Genomic DNA, 21,443 nt, shown 5'->3' with positions numbered 1-21,443 from the left:
GTGGACAGTTCATCAAGTTTCTGCTTCTCATTCCTCCTCAGGGGGAAGACCCTCCCATGGGAGACAGTCCTCCATGAACTTCTCCAATGCGGATCCTTCCCATGGGCTGCAATCCTTCACTAACTGCTCCCACATGGATCCCTGCCACAGGGTGCAGTCCTTCAGGAACAGACTGCTCCAGTGTGGATCTCTCTTGGGGTCACAACATGTGCAGCAAGGTTTTGGTAGTGCAAACTAAATACAAGGTACCATAGTGTCCTTCTCCATGGTGCTTTTGAGAAGTTTCAATGCAATGATGCAAACAAGAAGAAAGAGACTTTCAACACCGCCTGTCTACTGAGTCTATAAAATAACCCTTCAGTGACAGTTTTAATTAAAAAGTCCTCCACAGTTTGGTGTGTAGTTATGCCCCAGTGTGCCCTTCCTCTCTGTTCTACCTCTACACAGTCAAGTAGCTTCTTAAAACTTACCCTTCTTGGGGCAACTTTTAGCTGTCACTTGGCAGTAAATAAGCGAATTGCTCTGAGATGAAGTTATTAAAAATATTCTGTGATAGCTAGATGAAACAAGTGACATGAACTAGAATATTTCATACAGTTTTGTCAACAAGATTTAAGCCTATGTTCAGTGGTTCTATCAAAATATGCTATTGCGCGCTCTGCTGAAGAGAAGGTAATTTCCTGTCCTTTCTACAACCAAGCAGACCACTTCCTTCAGTAACTACCACACAGCAATTATCCACATTCTGCTTGCAAAAAAACACTAGTTACAGGAAAGTATTTAAATCCATAAATAGTGCAGTATTTTCTTCTGCTGTTGTTTAGCAACCAGAGCCAATTCTAGGGGACAAAGACAGATCCCCAGACCTCCAAGTAGCACTTTCCAGAGAACAGTTTAGGAACTGCTGTTGAAACACATTTGGCCAGACCTGGTCTCTTAAAGCATTTGTACCTTGCAAAACCCTGTTTTAATAAAAAAAGTAGTTCTTGTGAGCCTGGAATGAATGAAGCCTACTGCCTCATGAATTTACATCTGATGCCTGATTGATGCTGATGTCTAAACAGGGCAGAAAACTGTTTTGCCATGATTGACACAGATTGTAAAGCAGGGTGCTGTTAAGATTACTCTTACATGCTATGTGTTTCCACAAAACTTGCAGAATATAACTGATTTTGACAAATTTTCAGGTGTTTGATATCAGCCATAGTTTCAAAAAGTATATTAAAGGGCGAGTTACATGAATGGACACATTGCATGCCATGGTAGCAACCTTGCTTCTGCAGAGAAACAAGTTTAAAAGACTAAGCTATGAAATCCAAAACTGAACTCCACTTACCTTAGTGTTCATACAAGATTTTCCACGTTTATACTCTTTGTGACTTGCTCTTTTATCAAGCTTGTTCCACAAAGCTTTGGCCTTCCACGTGGTCACTCTTGACTTCAGTTTGGTGTAAAAGTTCCTATTGTCCAAAGGATCTAATTCAAGTTGGCGAGTGAGAATATTAAAGGCCTGAATGGTACCTTTGCATGTTGACGCTTGTACAAAGTTTTCAAATATCTGGCCAGCTTGACTGTATTTTTCAACATCGTTTTCCCCCATGTTCTGAGAAGCGTTTGAAAAGGATTAAGCTGGAGCTTTCGTGCTGGGGTACAGGTGATCAACACTACCAAGTACTTCCAAGCATGTTATTCCTAGGAAAGACAAACACAGGTTGTGTTAAAACAGATTCTGCCTAACAAAATTAAACCCACAAACTGCATCTCTAATACGAACATAAAAACACAGCATATGGTGACTGAACAACCAGGTACAAAAAGTTAGCAATACCATCCAAGATAAGCGTTACAAACATAACATACTTGTGCTGTCATTACATGTACTTCACAAAGACTGTTATAAAAACCCTACAAACTCAAGTCTACTGCTCTGAAAACAACCAGCTTCACTGAGAGCCTGAGGATTTCTTTAATTTTTGTTCAGTGAGAAGTGCTAGATAACAGATGAAGAAAAAACAAATGTCCATATGATTTTCCCAAGCAGAATTTATGTCACAGCAAGTACACCTCTGGAAAAGTTTTCGTCTTAAGAATTCTTAGAACACTATTTGAGGGAATTTTCTCCCATTGCACAGGCTAGGGCCAAGACTGCAGTTTAGCCAGAGCAATTTAGAATTGGCAGAATCATTTGCCATGAGCAAATGCACAAAACAGGCTAAGCAGAAATATTATCACAAGTTACACCGGAACTGAAGAAACCAAAAACAAGTAACCACAGAGAATGCCTTTTTTTCTAACTCTCTTGCCAAAATGAGAAAGAGTTTGGTGCTTTAGTGCATAGAAAGGATTTTATCTCCACGTGTTAAATGCTAAAGTTATGTGTTTGAGAGTCTTACCTTCTCATGTGCTGATGATACAAAGCAATGATGTTTGGCCCACTAAGCTCCATTGGCTTTTCCTAGTAACATGATCACTGTAAAACTGTGCCTGTTATTCAAAATAGCCTTACATTCTGTAAGAGCAATGCTATACTATATCAATGTAAGTTTGAAAGAACTAAAATACTTTCATCCTGGCACTCCTTTATCCTTCTTTAACCTTGCTCTCTATCTCTAGTGGGGAGTGTCTTAGAGTCAACCAAGGTCCACAGAAAATAACCAAGTGGCTTTCTCATTTTCCAAGAAAATTGTTACAGATTATGCTTAAACTTGTCCTCAGAAGAGGGTCTACGTGGACTCACTTCCAGAGATTTAAGTCATGTATTCTTCTTCTTGCTATTAAAGAATTATCTACCAGTCCAAGAAAGCAAAAACTAAATCAATGCTTGCCTAACCTCCCACATAATTAGTTATTTTGCTTGGAACATCATCTGTTGGCTGATAGTTTTAGAATAAATTGTTAGAAAGGCCTTTGAAGTTATGCTTTTTAATTTAATACTGTTCACAAACTGTTCACTCTCTGCATTTCCTTCAAAGAAAAGAGAAAACCATAATCAGTGTATTTAAATAAAGAAGAGACCTACAATGTCTACCTTACAATCCTCTAATACAGAAAAATATTATGCAACTTATTAAAGAGATCCCATGGGGAGATATAAGGAAGCATTTGGAATACTCACATTCCCTGGCTGCACTCAAAATAAATAACCTTTGTGTGCACATCATCAGTATGTTGTTGGTTTGTGGGTAAAATAAACTGGCATCATTGAGAGTTTGTATGTTTTCTTAGACCAAATGTCATGATTAAATATTTTGTGTCAAGAATAAGTCAGGAAATTTTTGTTTTCCCTTCTGAATACTTCATTTATAGCATGCTCCATGCCCTTTTCTGAAGAGCTTTGTGGCTTTGTGAGGTACAAGCACAAACATTTTGTGTGCCCTGACTTCCAGAAAGTCTAATTTTTCAAGAAACTGAGTGCCATGAACTCCCATTGACTCAAAATGAGTTCAGGACATCCAGCACCTTTCCAGGTTCATGTCCTCAATGATGAATGAGCAAATCCCTCCAACATCTGCACGCACGCAGGAGGGAGCCCAGCCACCTTCGCTACCCCAGTGCGGGTGCAAGGAGGGGCCCAGCATTACCCTCACCAGCCCCGGCTTTGGGAACACAGAGCTACACAGAGGTTTTGGGACAAGAGATCCAGAAGTTCCTAGGGGAATGGGAAAGGTAAGGAACTGCCACACGGAGAGGCTGACGTATGTCTGGGTTTAAGCTTTAGTCATGAGTACTGTTACAAGGAAAAGGCAACACAGGGCAACTAAAGATAGCAACAGCACGGTTTAAGATGCTACAGTGAGGCTTAAACATCTTGATATACAGGCATCTCAGATCCAGACACATTGAAAAAATCAAGGATAAACACTTGCATACCGACTTCCATACCTGCCCAAGATGTTTTTTATAGTAGAAAAAACAAAATACTTTTCTCTCAAAATAATTATGAATAGCTTCTTGGGGAGTGGAGAAGTGCCAGTGAAATGTTCCACTTTGGACATTTCAGCTAAGGGAGTGGCAGCCAGATTAGGTTTTCTTAATCACTAGAAACTCACATTGCTACTGCTTCAGTGCCACCAAGGACTCTGACCAATTTAATAGCTATAAAACACTACTTCCTCTTCATTGTTTTCATTAGCTCACCACAAGACTGTTATCACATTCATGTAACACAAATATCTCTAAAAGTTAACTCTGACATAATTGATAAGTGAGTCTGATCACAAACTCTTTAATTTAATATCTTTTCTGCTCACAGAGAGGAGAATTTTATAGCCTCATCTGTTTCCATCCAGAAAGGAAGCTGGGGAAGAGAACCGCTAAAAGAGTAGAGCCATATCTGAACCAACCAGAAAAGAAAAGCAGCATGTGCCAGGGCTGATAACGGTGAAGAGAGGACAGAAGAGACAGTCAGCAGGAGCCACTGCAGACAAAAGGAATGGGAGGAAAATATTTTTAGTGTGATACAAACCAGTGGAAGTAGGTGTTGTACACACATGCACACACACACATGCAGCAGGACTGGGCTTCCTCTGACTTTCTACTGGGGAAGACAGCTGCTGGGAAAGACAGCCACGACAACTTCCCCAGCCCTAAAACTTCCCTCCTGCAACACTGCGAAGCCAGGACCGAGGTTATTCTTTCTGGGCACAGAATCTTCTCCTTGTGAACTTCCAAAACATGCTCATCTTGTCCACACTGAGAAGCTGTGGAGTGGCATCTCAGCAGAGACATTTGCTCACCAGCGAAGCATTTCTTCTCACTGTGTCAGAGGTCATGTTCTCCAGAAAAGCCACTTTTTGTGGTCAGAAAGGCAGGATGAGACAGTGGACTCTGGTTACTGGGGTTTCTGGTTTGCTGGAAAAAACATTTTTTTTTCTTTTTTTTTTTTTTTTTTTTTTTTTTGGCATGAACACTGTGTTGACAGACGATAGAGAGGAAGATGGTGCTCTAAGTATATGCAGCTCATGGAAAAGTATGCATTTTTTTCTGAGGAGTCACCAGTATGTCACTGCAGTATTGTACATAGAAACAATAGAATAAGGACAAGAACTTGAACAGAGTAATTCTTAACTATAATTAAAGTTTCCTGATCTGTAACTGTCTCGAAGACTTAAGAGGCAATGCATAAACTGCTTACCTGTGGTGGGAAAAAAACAGTGTTTGGGGAAATACTTGAGTTCTTGTAGTATTATCATTTATCCTTTTTTTTCCTCCATCATATAGATCACTCTAGGGATGAAATACAGATCCAAAAGTCTCATCTAGCTGAGCATCAATGCTGAAACTGAAAACTATGTTTTCCAAAGTGACCACTGAACTTCCTCTGGAAGCACAATCCAAAAATACAGTGAAGTTTTTGAAACTTACTGAAGTGCTACAGAGCCCAATAAAAATTTGGGCCACAGAAAGGAAGAGAATTAGAGAGCAGGAAATAGTCTGGATAAACAGTTCTTTTAAGTCAGAACTGAAGCATCCATGGGTTAGATTTACAGCTAACAAGAACTGTCATATTAGGTCCCATGCATGATGTATTAAGCACATGTAAGACTTTGGCTTTCCACGCAGCTTCCCGTGGTATTTCAGGAGTCTCTGGAGGGCTCCCAGACACAAAGTGCAGACACCGGGAAGAAGAAGGGTTACACTCTGATGATTCCTTCTACCATAATAAATTAGCCCAACCTCCTCTATGCCTCCAGTTGGGGGCAAACAGGAATATCAGGTAAAAAAAAACCTGAGAACTGTTGTTCATGCTTGGTGGCTACCCAAGGAGAAAGTGAAGATCTTATTACAACTTAAAGGAGAGCAGTGCAAACTAGATGGAGAAAGTAGAAGTTAAAGAAATGGTGTATGTACAGAAGCAAATGCTTCCAGTCTTGGCTTGGTATTTCCTGTCAGCAAAACAAGCTCTGTTACTGCAGGTGATTTTGACAATAGTGAAAAAATGCTTTAATGCTGATAATTCCACTAATTATCACTAGCTAAATGGATGTATGGAGCTGGTTCACATCTGCACATGAAGCCTGTCAGCATAATAGAGCAAGCAATAAAGTTGGCATATAGGAGTCATTAAATTAAAGTAACTTAAATTTTTGACAGCAGTACCATGTGGATTGCTGGTCAGCAGTGTTTTAAGGTAGTATACTATATAATTAAAAACCTTTTTTGACTTAGTTGTCCCACTGGAGAGAACAACCCTAATTTTAATTTAAGCTTGAAGCACTTAAGTCCTTCCTTAGTCTCTTACTGCTGTTTCTGATATTTGAAAACATGTTCCTCAGGGAGATTGGAAAATAATTAAATTCCCTGAATTTCAATGCCACTAATCCTGCTTACATTTTCAATTCAGCCTTAATTCTGCCATGTTTACCGAGAATAAATTCTTTTACTAAGCCTTCAGTTTGGCATGCAGGATACAATACATTTATTGTTTGCTTAAGGTTAGAAACATCAACAGAAATGAAAGACTGGATTCTGCAGCATCTGTAGTAATAATTTCCTTTGGCCCTTCCTCATCATCAGTAAAAGCTACAGTATTTTCTGCTTCTGATACAACTGTCTAAATTCTCAATACCATCACAATAAGTAAAATTTGCAAATGAGACTGGCTGTGTTACAGTACCTTCTAGGGTTTTTAACTCTCAGTTTCTACTCGTATTAGGCACTTTGTTTTCATAGTGACCATTTTAAATAGAAATATTTATATTTAGAGGAAACATAGCTTTTTGGTGGTTTGGTTTCTTTGCATGTTTTCCTAGAACTGACAAAAGGAAAAAAAAAAATATACATGATTCTGGTAACAACTGAAGCTCTCCCTTGTTTTGCTTATAAAACTAGTTAAGACATACAAAAGTACATTTGTCTAAAAGACTTGTTTTCTATTGGTGACAAATAGAAAACACACTTAAAATGCACAATCCTAACAGAAACATCAATGAACAGAAATTGCTTCTGAACAAAGCCTCTCAAACAGTCTGTCTTTATAAACAGCCAGATTACTTTTCTGTATTTTTATAAAATGCTGACTTCCACACAACTCCTGCAAAATAACTTTTCAGGCCAAGTACGGAATTCAAAACAGTTCCTACCGAGACACTCTGTGCCTATGAACTTAAAAGGTTACCATACATGCTATCAGCTTGTTTTGCCTCAGTTATATGAAACATTTCAAACACAAGCTTTCCAACAAGTGCTGCCGTGCCAATTTAACCTGCTACATCTGGAATCATCCCACAATAAAATATAGCTGCAAGCATGTGCACAAGTACACTAACACTTCGCAAGGAATATTTTAGATATGTTCACAGGAAGCATAAAATAAAATTACCTATCTGTAGGATTTTATCTGCCACATAGACTAAGTCACATTCCACACATTCTAAAGTTGAAAGCTTTAAAAATAGTCTGGTTTGTTTCTTGATGTTATTGGTTCAAGCTTTCCCAATTTCCTGTGGGAATACACTAAGAGACTGACAAGTAAAATGAGATCAGCCACATAAACCAGCAGCTTGCATACGTCCCCAGTCATGCAGACATACAGCATTGGCATGGGTACAGCATGGGATGCTGCCCAAGGGTCCACACGTAATCCCTGAGATGGAGGCTCAGACACTGGCCCCTGCCGGGCCCAAGGCATGCTGAGCTAGCTTTGCCTTTCAGCCACTCTTGCAACCCAGATTTCAGATACCACAGAACAGAAAATTGGCAATCACAGGGTTCACACCATTCTGCCGCCTGCACAGGAATTTCTGTTCTGTGAGCATCACTGAAACCCCTGGATGCTCATTTTGCAAAGCACAGGCACAAGTATTTCAAATGAACTACATATATAGTTTTCTAGGCATCTGTATGCAGCATATACTTAAACTACTCATCAGAAATACTGATACATCTCTGAGGAGTTCTAAACTGAATACGTTTCATTTTCTTTAAAGTACTGGTGTTATACCTACACCACTGGAAATTATAACTAAACTTTTAAGCCCAATGGTTTTGAGGAAAAATGTCTCCAGCCCAGTTATTATTCTGTACAGGTTACAGTGAGTATTTAAAAATTATTATCTCCAACACAGGTGCTAAAAGCTCTGTTACTAGATCCCAGGTTTCCACATAGTCTACATCTTCAAAGCTAACTGATTAAGCTACAGTCATTAGGGGTTAATGTTATACATAAACAAGATATTAAAACCTGACTCTTGTTTAGACTGGTTACAAGAAACAACATTTTTCAGGTCTGTTGTAGTAGATTAGAAACACAACATAAACAACAGTAGAAAGTTTATGCGGATGTTTACCTAGGTTAGGATCACAAGAGCAAAAGGAAAAAAGTATACCTTAAAGATAACACTGGCCAGCCAAGTGTACCTCTTAAAAAAACAGCACCTGTTATTTAAGTTAGAAAGATGTCATGAAAATACTGTCAGTGAAAACAATTAAAAGGACAAACTAAGGTCTCTGAAAATCCTGCCTTTCTTTTCCCGTAGTGACACTTATAATTTCAAGCTCACAAACTGGAATGGCGGCAATATAAAATTTAATCACAGAACAGGCAGTGGGTTGGTTGTTTTTTGATCAGCTCAAGATTTTCTACTGACAGTAGGATGTTAGAACATTGGGCCAGACTAATTCAGATAGCTAGTAATATCCTATTTACCATTACAGAAATCACTTCCAGCAGGGAGGAGGCAGGGCCAGGCACATCGAGCGGGGACAGATGACATGAGAGGATGATGGAGAGGGAGCTCCAGCACCACTCCTGCCTGGCTGCCAGTGGGAGCTTTGACATCCCACTCCCTCACAGCCCCATGTCCTCCTGTGACGGTTCGATGGAATCACTGTCAATGTCTCAGATATCCAATAAAGAACTTTGGTAATGGGAGCAGTCTTCATGGAAACACTGGGGCTGTGCTGTGTAATGATGGGAAGATGTGATAAGAGAGTGTCCCATGGAGGTGGGACTGCACTTTTCTGAGGCTGGACTTTCCCGCCTTGAAAAACTCTGTAAAGAACTAATAGAGAAGCTATTTCCACAATGCATGTGCTGAGAACAAAGGTTGGACCCCATCATACCTGCAGGGAGCGGGGAATAACTCAGCAACGATCTCCCAAGCCCACCAACCCATTTCCAGAAGGCTATGAAGGTACAAACTACACAGGCACCAATGCCAATAGAACTCTAGAAGCATAGACTGCTTAATTAGCCTAACAAGTGTGAGTACCTGCCCAGAGGAGAGGCAAGGGATTATAAAAGTATGTGAATCGAGGCCCTGAGCAGCAGCACCCCTCCAGAACTAGACTTTTTAGGTTGGCTGGACCACACTGGAACAAGGACTTCTGAAACCTTTCCTTTGCATCTCTCTCCCTTTCTCTTTCACCCTCTTTTTCCTCTTCTTTTCACTCCCATTCTATATCCCTATATATGTATATACAGCAAAGCTCACAGGTTTATGTTTATGGTTTGTCAGTGTAAGATTTACCACTTGTTGCAGAGGTTGCGAGGCTTACTGGCAAACATTTCATGCCAATATCTGTTGTGAACAAATAAAAGTCAAGGTTTTTGAACTGAAAAATCCCTGATGTCATTTCACCTTAATTCTCACCTGGGAATCAGCAAATCTGACTTGCTGTCCCAAGAAATTGGGACATGACACCTCCTCTCTGCTCCTCACCCCTAGGTCACAGGGAAAACTTAGATGCGTCCGTGAAGAACACGAAAAAAATGCATACTCACTAGCTGACAGAGCTACATCAGCAAAATCCCTGGTATAAATGCAGCTATACCAACAAAATTGAGCCATGTTTGGCAGCAGCAGATCCTCTAGTACTGCTTTCCTTTTGTATGCATGGGGACATAATTATGGAGGTAAATACACCATGAAAAAAAGAACAAACGCACGAACCAGAAAAAAGCAGACTCTTAGTCAGCAATCATAGAAATAATGTTGGTTCATGACACTTTGAGAATAGGAATAATCCAGAAGGATGGGGCAGTGCGAGAAGCCATGCACTAACACAGTGACACGAGACTGCCAAGGCCTCTGGCAGTGCCTGCAGAGGTGCCACCACATTTCTGGGCAGCTGGCAGCCCCTGGCAGGGAGCACAGGGCAAAGGTGGCACCATCGGTACCTTCCTGCTCTCTCCAGCTGGGAGCCACCCTGCACTCAGAAACAGCCTGCCCCCTTACTGTGGCTGCTCTTGACACAGAGGGGATACAGAGCAGAGAAAGGGGACCAGCACTGCTGCTACTCAAACTGAGAGCTGCTGTAAGACATCAGCTGGAGACACCAGAAAGCACTGCTCAGTGAGCGACCAGAGAACAGTGGATACCAAAATAAGACTGTCTTTTGTTTCCCCTCAGGATTTCTGTGAAAAAGGAAATTAATGTTTGTTTGGGTTTTTTTAAGCAAAAATATGAAATTATAGCTGTGCTGAAGCAAACTGCCCAGGATATGTCTTGGAGGAAGAAAAAGAACAGCACCAATGTTAGCTTTCACAGAATACATGCCAAAAGCTCTCCGAAGTATGTTTCAGATTGTCTTTCCAAGTGTGGATCTCGGGTTGTATGTCTTCTCTCAAGTATGTTTCCCTCTCATTATTGGGGCTGCAGCAATTACCCAAGAGCTGAACCAGAGGAATAAACAGTCAGCATGAGGGCTGCAAGACCCCAAGGGCTCTAAGCCATAATTCATTTGGGAGAGCTGCCCTCATCTGTAGACATCAGACTTGCAGATCAGTAACCAGGATTAATCCACTGAAAACACAGACAGTACTGCATTGCCAGTCATCAAAGAAATAAAACATTCTGGGCAATATTTCATATGCATACTCACACGCTTTTAGGAATCAACACATTCCATTGTTATAATTCTTTTAATGCAAGCTAGTGCACAATACTTCCTGCAGCTTATTGCGGTATTAATGTTATCAGTCACACTGAAGTCCATGAGAACTACAAATAAGGTAAAGAAAGAGCAAAATAATTAAAACAAAACAAAAACAAACCAACCAAAAAAAAAAACACAAAATAAAACACACACACAAAAAAGCAGTTTTGAGTTGTGAATGATAGGTTACCTGGTTAGAGTAATGTCAATTCACCACCGAAAACCAGCCATTGAACAAAAGTGGAGAGCTGTGAAGCCTCACCCAGACAAGTCAGCCAGAGGGTGGTGAAAACCAGAAAATTTAGGTTAAACACTAAACTCTGCTCCAGGGAACATTTATGTGATAAGACAAAAAAGCAAGCTACTGGGATTGCTTTATATCTGTTTTCTTTTTTTGTCCTTGTGAACTAGACCCATAGTTACCAGAAGAGACTAGAAAAGACATTGCTTCTGAAAGTAGAAATGGTATTTTTGGAAAAAAATGTGCAGGACAATTTCTACCCTCTCTCAGCCTTGACTTCCCAAAAAATTAAAGAAAACAAAGTATAAAAAAAACCCAATAGATTCCAGTAGAGTTACAAAAGCACCATCCGTTTCTGCTGCAGAAAAATCCTCTCAGTCAAACAACAAAATACATCTTGAAACATTATTTTTGGAAAAACAACCCACCAGTGGGAATAAAATGTTGGGAATCAGCCCCCTTCAAAAAAAACCTCTGAGGGCAGAACATCATTAACCAATAATAGGAGATGACAAATGCATCACTGTTTTCACAAGGCAAGCTGAGATACAGTCAGAATTGAATTATGATTCATCTTCTCCAGCACAGAAAAGTTTGCTAGAAAATGTAAAACACCAAAAAAGCACTTCTTAATTGTTTATTACACAACCTGGTTCCAAAAGCCTGAGGTTTAAATCCTCCATGTTAGTCCTATCAACAATACTGAATGTCAGAGGTAGATTCACCTTCTCTTAAAGTCCTTCTGCAACACTGGCCATTTGCTTCCAATCACCTACCAAGCAGAATGACCTACACTTAGATACACAGAAGATGTTATCATCAGGCTCTTCATTAGTCATTCTTCCATTTGGAAAATTTATCTTTCCACGTACCTGTATTTCACTGCATGTAAGCAGGCAGACACTGTAGGAACACTGGCACTTCTAAAGTGCCAAGACAAAGAACAATATCAGTTTTTTCTAAAACGTTACTTTACTCACTGTCATCTAGTCCTAACGTTAGCTTTATTGTATAGGAGATTCAAAATTTCTTAATGAAAGAATGCATCTATAAGGAGGCTATGGCCAACATCAACACATACATATCTGAAAGTCAACAGTAACAATGCTTTCAGAGAGTTGAGCACGTGTAACAGCTCGCAGGTATGTTACACATATGCAGAAAGTTCTAAGACAGTGTTACCGTTTCATTCCCATATATTAACATGAGGTTACAGGTAACAGCTGCAGCTGTTTGGGGATCCTGAAACAACGCCATGTGGTGACTACACATTGCTTACTTGAGCATAATGTTTGCGGTACCAGAGTAGATTAAAGGCATCGCATTTCTTCCCCTTCCTACAGCTACAAGAAGACAGCTTTAAAGCTGCTTTGGTGTCTCAACTCTCAGTCTGTAATTTTCAGAGAGAAAGGATTAACTGGTTCTGGGTTTGCAGAGTGCTGGGTACACAAGGTCCCGATTAGAGCTGGCTTTGTTAAAGGAAACAACAATTTAGGAAGGAAAGTGGTTTACAGAAACATCTTGGGTCAAATCGGTTCTGCTTTAGCACAGCACAGCCCAGCCTCTGCCCATGGGCTGGATGCCCGCTGGCCCGTGCCGCAGCGCTGCCGGCCCCTGGGGCTGCACTGGGGAGGTGTGGGGTGGCTGTGGCCTCACCCCAGCTGCCGTGGGCTGCCCACGGCCCCTGCGTGTCCCCGGAGGCTGAGCCCATGCAGCCTGACCCCCTCCCTCGCTGTGCCTGCTCTGCCCAGAGCGGGAACTGGGGAACGGGAATTGTCAGAGGACTGAAAGTTTTTACTCAACTCTGAGCAAAAGAAAAAACAAATTCTGTTCATCCAATGTGCTTACATAAAGGAAACCAACTGAAGACATGAAGATGTATTTTGTTATTAGAGTTCTTCACATATAGTTCAAACAATTTTAATATCCCCCAACTTAGAGATACCAAGAAAGAAAACAGAAAATTGACAATCAGAAAAAGGAAGGAGATAAAAATTTCTGGACGTAAGCTATTCACAAAGGAAATATTGTTAGGTTCGCTACTTCACAACTATGACTTCAAAAAAACTTTTGTTAGTGAGCCCAAGACCTTATATTGGCTTGGATTTCTCTCCAGTTTTTCATTAGCATGTATTTCTCCCTCTCTTCTGCAAGCAGGTAAACAATATTGCTTTTATTTCTATGAAATGTGCAACCAGATCTTTATCTACACTCCAGTTATCAAGCTTTAGTTTACTAGGAATAAAGAGTTCGCTAATGCCCTAATATGGTGCCTGTATTACCACTGTGATTAATATACTGATGCAACCAGTGCCCCAAGAGCTATATGCACAAAACAGTACAGGCTTTGCTGCAGCATCTCTCAAAAGTAGGACATCCTTGGAGCTCACTACACGGGGTTCTGAGTGTTCATAAACCCATGAAAACAGCACAGAAGTAGCCTTTACTTGCGTTGCACTTTCTTAGCTATTTCATTACAGCCTGTAGCAATCTGCATTTGGCATCTCGTTCTGCTGCTGCCATACTGAGCCTGACTTTCAGCCTAGGCAGCGGCACGGAGGCGGCTGGGGAATGACAGGCACAGACAGAGTCAGGTGGATCTGTGTTTGGACCAGACCAGATTCTGCCATTGCCTGTCACAGTGTAGTGGTAGATGCTGGTTCGAGATGAGCAGCTGAAGGACCCTCATGTGACATCACTCACTACTCCGCTGCAAAGAAAACTCAAACTGGCAGAAGCTCCCCTAAAGATCATATAGTACTTTTGAGCTTTGTAAAGCACTGGGGTGGGGGAAGAAAAAGAGACAAAAGAACTTCAGAGGTGCTGTTGGATGGGTTTTGCTGCTCAGCTTCTCTTTCTAGCTGGGACTTGTTTTTTGTTGTTTTTTTTTTTGGTTGGTTGGTTGGTTTTGGGTTTGTTTGGTTTTGTTTTTGTTTTTGTTTTTTTTTAAGATACATTAATATTTTTATTTTTTCTTCCCCAGACAGTTGCTTGGAACTGCTACGTGGATTACCAAAGAGAATGAGCAAATGATACACTGCATCAAGCAAAGGAAAGCAAAGAGATTTTCTGAAGTAAAAGCTGAATGATGATGCATATAAAATTGCAGTATTTCCCCTTTCAGTTTTAAACTAAAGTTAAAAACAGGTTCTTCAGTACATGCTGCACCTACAGGCATGTGATCACAATGGAGTTTCAGGTATTGTTACATTACTGCATGGAGAGAGAAGAAAAAAAAAAAAAAGATTAAAAAAAATCATACACCAGAAGTTTTGGACAGTTGGCATACCAGGTCCAAATGAATACAATTTTCACAGTATGAGCTCACCCCCTGGGGAAGGAAGAGGAGGGGGGGTGGTGGTGTGAGTCAACATACAATCTAAACCTCAAAGGAAATAAAATGAAATAATCTGGAGAGGAAGAAGTATGAAGCAAGTTTAAAGGGTATTTATACCACCTCTGGAAGCAAAATTTTCAAGGAACAGTGCTTCTTTTTGCATGCAAGTCACACTACAGCCAGATACTACTTAAAAGAAAACCAGTAGCCAAAGGAAAAAAAAAATAAAAAAAAATGAAAGACACATCAGCATGAAAAGAAGCCAGTCAAGATATTTCCATAATGCATTTCTCAGTCAGAAATCCTTATGAGGTGGAAAGTGACTGCAAGCATCACCAAATCATTCCCTTTCTAATGTAAAACATGAGTGGTTTTACCCCTGCCCCCACTCCTGCCAAGTGTAGATCATTATGAAATACATTGAATTCAATTACTCCAGAACCTCCCCTGTGTGTAGCACAGATCAACATAGAAAAGGCTTTGAACATCAGTGTCTTTGGTGGTGCTTCTGGTGCCTGGTGCAGCTAGGCAGGATGAGACGGCTGTCAGACCTCGTGTTCCTATCAAAGATAGACTGAGCACGACGACTTCTTTGATGCTACCAACTTCACAGAATTCCTTTCAAACAAGGTTCATCAGACATACCACTGCCAGCATCTAGGGAAAATGGGCTCCTTTCTAGCCAGATTAACCTGCTACCTTGGACTGCCACATTTAGAATCACACATGCGCACATCCAAGGGTGTACTACAGTGATTTGTCTTGTCAGCACACATCCCAGGGCTCCTGCTGCCATTAATGATGTGAGGCCTTCCATGAAAAACTCTTTTGTTGTATTTCATATGACAGTTTACCTGTGCTCCACAATTCAAATCCTCCTCACCCCACTGCATATAGCTGGGGCTTTTCTACCTCTGCCCACTGCTGACCACCAGTCCTGCCAGTGAACACGACCAGCATGCTGCCTCTGGGGCAACAACACAAGCACACTGAGAAGAATTCAGAAGCCTTAATAACAAAGTGTTTGCCTACCAGATGCCTTAACACAGCAAGTAAGCAATATCCAGAATAGTTTATTCCTAGCTTTCTATGACTGATATGATAGGATTTCCCAATTATTAGCTTTTTTTTTTTCACTGCAACAAAAGATGCCATATGGTTGCATAAAAGAAGGAGACTGAAAAAAATTTTGAAGAGGTCTATTACAGATGTTGAGTTACACAAGTGGCTGCTACTGTGTCTCCTGTTGTTGCCCATAAAATGAGAACATTAAATACCACTTTGAACATATAAATTGGGTCTAAGGGAGATTACGAGCATAAAGTGCAGAAGGCAGCACTTCATTGGATTTCTAATATCCAGCATATCAACTAATTATGAGTCAATTTTTGCAGAGCATATTTCCCCAAGGCATCTTGGCAGGCTGCATATAGCAACACATGAACAGTTCACCTTGGTATTTTCAGGTCAAACTATATCCTAAATGGCAGAAAAGCACCCTTCCTTTCTAAAAGCAGAAGCTGACAGCTTTGTGCAGCCCCTTCACAGCCCATCTTCTTGAAGTCAGGGCAGCTGCATTTACGGGATTACTCCTTTTACTTCATGTCAGACCTTTACTGGCAGGGCCACTCCACAGTAGCCATGTCTCATAGTGCTCTGGTAGAAGTCTATTAATCATCATCAGGTTAAAAGGTCATATTAGTAAATCCGTATAAGGCATACGCCCAACAGGCAGGACCAAGGATCTCAACTAAGGACTTTCAGCACAGCCACTTCTCTGGACCTACAAAATGCCCAAGCAGGCTGAGGAAGTGCACTGTACTCTCAGGCACTACCTTCACATAATGGAGTCCATCCAGACTCTGACAGACTGCTGTAACCTTATAGGCACAGATATTTCATGTGTTAAGAAGTACAATAAATCCAACATGCTTATCTTTCCCAGACAGGAGACCCAGATTATTAGCAACAGTTACCAACACAATTACCACAGGAGTTCTCAAATGGATGTCTCTACATTCTTGCCTACACCCTATTTTTCTGATCCCTATGAGGTTGCACACAAGTGCATCTTACAGCTTAAAGCTGAAAATTTTACTGCTGGAATTTTAATCAAAAGCAATAAGAACATAAACTAGAATATAGGCTTAGAGGGGAGAAAAAAACAGGTAAAGACAAAAGCACTGAATGAGCAACTAAAATACAGTTTTGGTGGAAGAAAAAAGAACCTTGAGTCTCCGCCACTTTGACACTTTCTTACAGAAGTTCACAACCGTTTTGGAAGTGACACTTCAAGTCACAGTACCTTGAGTGAAATTTTTAAACATGCTATACAAGCAAAAAGTTGAATTGTTTCCACCTCCCCTTAGCATTGGCAAGGTTATCATTACACTGTGTCACTGCTGTAAAACAAATCCAGTCATCTAAAATTGCACCACAGAGAAGATGGCTCTGCTGAAAACAGGGGAGGGACTGCATCTGCTGGGGTGTGCCAAGCGAAACTCATCAGCATCACAGCACATGACTAAGCATGTATTCTGGTACGTCAATACTCAACCACCAATTTGGAAATAAAAGGCAATTTCTTCTTATCTCCCCCCTCCCACCAGTCTGTAAATATAGGGAAAGACAGAACATTGCAAATTAAGCTTAAGAAGCCTTAACAAGAAAAAAAAAACAACACATCACAAGATATGAAACAACTACTCACACAGGACAAAGTCTGTTAATATTCTATATATGATTAAAATTTATCAGGTAAGAAATATTAGAAATTAGGATCCTATTTCTAAAAATAGAAAGGTGACTGCATATACACTCGACAGAGACTATCCATGCGAACACAGGTCAGTAAGGTAGGTAAATAATTAATGTAAATGTTGCCTTTTTTGCTTAATTTTAAGTGAGAGGTAATACTTATGTTGTCAATACCAGTTTCTAATGACTAGGTCCAGAACAATCAATTAGTTTTCATTTTAAATTCCCCAGACCTGGTAGAAAAGAGAAAAGCTCTCTCTCTTCTAGATATCTTCCCCCAAGAATGCAGAATAATCATTAAAATTATAATGGAATCAGCAGCCAAAGGAAGAAAATACTGTTTGGCCTCACTTCCTCCTCCAAAATTAAAAAACACATTAATTTCAGCCCCGCATCTGGCATATCCCAGCAAAACACTAGACAACAAACAAAACCCACAAGGAAAGTAGGAAAATTTGGATTTAAAACATGAGCTGCTGCTTAGAATGACAAAGGTGTATTTTCCTCATTAGAGAAACAGTCATTAAAAATAAATGTAATGAAGGCTTCCATGAACTCATCAGAAGCACTGATCACAAATTTACAAGGCCTGTTGATACCTAGTAGGAAAGTTAGACAAAGTAATGAAGTCAGTTTGCTTTCTACTTCGTAGAAGTATCAGTAATTGTCTGTCTCCCACACATTTTCAGTAAACTTTGCATGTGGGTTGGCACACTGGCTGCACAACAGACAAGGAAAGCCTTGCTACTCTTTGTTTGTCTGTATCTTACTTCAATAGAGCAAATAAAACTGAAAAGAAGTGGTTCACAGTCTCCTTGTGCACTAGAACTATTAGAATAAAAAACCCGTGATCATTAAAAACCCACATAAATATTTACTTCTAAATTAAATCTTGTATGCAAATACAGACCTGCTATACTATATATGCTACTCCTTTATTTTAGAAATCAGTGAACTAAAAGTCACTTAAATAATTATAGAGCTATTTTCCAGAAGACAGTGTTTGTAGTTATACTGGCTTTAGATTTCAAATGAGCCAGATAGCCTTTCAAACACATATCCTATTAAGTTTTGGGTCAGTTATGTCCTGTTGAATGTTTTACTTGTCAAAGAACCCACAAAGCTTTACCTCAAAGGGCAAAAGAGTTCCATATTGACATTACTTTGTAGAACTACCTGCTTTACCTGACCACCTGAAGGATGCATACAAATGCTCCGTTAGAAAAAGCTGAGTCAAGAAACTGTCAAACACAGCTTTAAGTCATTTGTCAGGGTTGAATCTTGGACTTATCTTTGTAAGAGAAAAGTATTGTGAGCAACACACAAAAATGTCTCACCTTGCTCCAAAATAGCCGTGTAATTCCTTTTGTTCTCTATTAATGCATATTAAACATAAAATAAATGGGAGACAAATATTTTGACTCCACAACTGAGCTTGAAGATGCTTCTACATGCAAGTTACTAATAACATCAATTCATTCAGTAAGTCAGGTAGTACCTAAAGTCATAGCTATACACAGGTTCTGTGGTATATATTTAAATTCATACATAAAGAAAGCCTTCAGATATTATGAAGCTTCTGCATTTGTCATTAAATTACATTAGAAATATTGCTGGAGCCCTCTACATGCATGCATTCAGGAAATAATCACAACTCCCCAGTAAAAAAGAAAAACAGAGAGAAAGAAAATAACCCTGCCCTTTGCATTTTTGCATAGGCAAGTGTAAGATAAAGACCTTGTGGACCTCCTTTCCCGCATAAATACACAGAGAAAAACTCCCCATTGTGGAGTTTCCTTCCCAGATGAGAAGGAAACCCAGACAGAAACCCTCTCCCCTGAGCGAGAGGCCAGCACCCACCTCGCTCGGCCAAGCTCCAGGTGCACGGCACAGCTGGCACAGCTCCTCCTTCCCGTGCCAGCCCCCGCTGATGCGCATCTCCCAAAGCCTGTCCCTCGCAGGGCTGCCGTGGGCCCCGGGGCACCTTAGCCCTGGGCTGAAGCACGGAATGTGCTGCACTGCCCGAGGTCAGCATCCCACTGAGTCCACCTCCAGGGGAGATGTGGTGCTCCCAAAAGAATAAAGCCATTCCTCTCTGTATGCTATTCTATATTCATCTTGAAAATTGGTATGTGAAGTATTCATTAAAATTACTCCGCAGAGGACACTAATGGCAATTTTTTTTTCCCCACAACATGAACAAAGCAGGTTGGCCTAGTGCACATTAACCAATTTTCCTGTCTGCTTATCTAAGCATCAAAGTTACAAATAAGATGTGGCTGACCTGTAGTGCTGGTTATGTCTTCCTGCACCATACAAAGTAGCTCTGCAGTATGTGCTGGGGAGCATTACATTACTCACCACCCCTCTGCTGCAGTTTCAGCTCAGATACCCACTCCCAAATATGTACCAGGTACTCAGGACAAGACCCAGCGCTTCATTAAGTATTTTGCACATTGTCTCAAATTACCTTTGACACACAGTGTTATTTATACATCATGGCACATTGCATGCCTCTGCGACAAGATAGCATCATACAATACTGTATGTCAGGAATGCAGGCAACAGATTTAAACCAATCCCCACTTTAAGACACTTTTACTAGGAAACAGGTCACAAACTGAGTAATATCCGTTTTATTCGCTGAAAAATGTATGCTATTCATTTCCAGGAAATAAAGTCTACCACCCTAATCCTTCTTCCTGCTCACATACACCCCCATCAAGACAAAAGAAACCCTCTTTCTGTTGTTCTAACAGGTTTGCTGTTGGGATGTATTTAGTTCTTTATACAAGCCTTATTCTTCTTCACACATTTGGTAGGACACCTAATGTTGACTTGGTGCAAGGGCAGTGTTTCAGAAAGTAATTACAGCAAGAGGTATTTGGTTATATCCACTGAATTCAGTTTTGAATATGCACCAATAGTTCATATTTATGAAGCTTGTTTCCAAGCTTTAAACACATACACATTTCTGATATTCATTCAACAACATTACTGTTCTGAACACAAATACTGTACGGAGAAGTGTCAGCTGTACCTTTAAAAAAAATCATAGATAGAAATGGGAAGAACATACATTCTGCATTCATCTTATGAAGCAAAACTCTGAAATCTGAAAAATAATTCCAGACTTTAATATTCTTCTGTCCCTACAGCCGTGCAATTACTTAAACAGTTTTCTGAACTGATAGAAAGAGTTGGCCGCACAGGTGGCAACCACAGGAATTAGTAGCACTCAGTGAAAGGGAAAAAATGAATACTGAGCAGAAGGCTAGGAGTTTGGATCTGAATGAAAACTCGTTCACATAAATTATCCAAGCCCAAATATCATATTCCATCTGCAGTTCCTTCAGTTCAGCTAGGATGGAAATGAGACCTAGGGAAGTAAGTTCTCAGGATGCTCACTCCTTTACAACCTCTAACAGGAGAAGAGCAATGGCGATTCAAGTGTACAAGTATATACTGTGCCAGATCCACAGCTGGGGTGAAATGATGATAAGAAGATTTTTAATAAATAAATACATAAAAAGCAGCACTGACTACACATTTAACTACCATTAAGTCAAGCTCAAGTACTTCCTGCAACACAAGACCTGAATTTTCTCCTAATCAGCTCAGATTGCTACTTAAAATTATTCCCCAAATCATCACAAGGTGACACAGCATAAAGAAAATCCATAATAAACAGCCTGATAACAAGCATATACAATAGATGATCCTGTACGAAAGAAAGCTGATCTCATGCGTAAGCAGAAACCAAAAACTGCCCAGCATCTTGTAAAGTTCATTAAGGCTAATGTTTAACCAGAGGATTTTTTCATCAGGAAAAGGTGACAGCAGAGAACACCGCATTGCGTTATGAATTTCTCCCTTGCTTTTAGCAACTGCCTTCAGAGACTGCATTTGTTTCTCTAAATCCTTCTGTGCTTCCTGTGTGCACAAGTGTAGAGGCCAAGGGTACTGCACATCCATAACGCCACTAACAGATGGGACTCACCTCAGCCAACAACACAGATTACAGTAATTGTGATACACGCTCATGCGATTACATGCAAAAAAGAATTCCACTATTTGCCAAACCCAAATCTTCACAAAGAGAGGAGAAAATTCGTCTTCTGCTCCTGCTTTGCTTTTTTCAAAACTGTTACTAATTTTTTGCTGGACTCCATCATATATGATTTGCACATGACAGACTAGGAAAAAAACATCTTGGAATATTTAAAAGCC

At 40.3% G+C, this 21,443-nt stretch overlaps 1 protein-coding gene across 4 annotated transcripts in view; it reads right to left on the bottom strand.

The window, feature by feature from the left end:
* The window catches only part of MICAL2 (microtubule associated monooxygenase, calponin and LIM domain containing 2), a 128,398-nt gene extending 109,157 nt beyond the window's left edge, over positions 1 to 19,241 (bottom strand). For all 4 annotated transcript variants that reach the window (XM_033006877.2, XM_033006878.2, XM_033006879.2 and 1 more), the window contains exons 1-2: positions 19,074 to 19,241; positions 1,337 to 1,692 (exon numbers count right to left, since the gene is read on the bottom strand). In XM_033006877.2, the coding sequence (XP_032862768.2) occupies positions 1,337 to 1,600 (264 nt within the window). In that variant the 5' untranslated portion in view covers positions 1,601 to 1,692; positions 19,074 to 19,241. The remainder of the gene's footprint in view (positions 1 to 1,336; positions 1,693 to 19,073) is intronic.
* Between the last annotated feature and the right edge of the window lie 2,202 nt (positions 19,242 to 21,443).

This window comes from Tyto alba, unplaced genomic scaffold (assembly GCF_018691265.1).
Source record: "Tyto alba isolate M040663 unplaced genomic scaffold, T.alba_DEE_v4.0 Super-Scaffold_8, whole genome shotgun sequence".
Classification (NCBI taxonomy): domain Eukaryota; kingdom Metazoa; phylum Chordata; class Aves; order Strigiformes; family Tytonidae; genus Tyto; species Tyto alba.
This window is presented reverse-complemented; position numbering and strand designations above follow the sequence as displayed.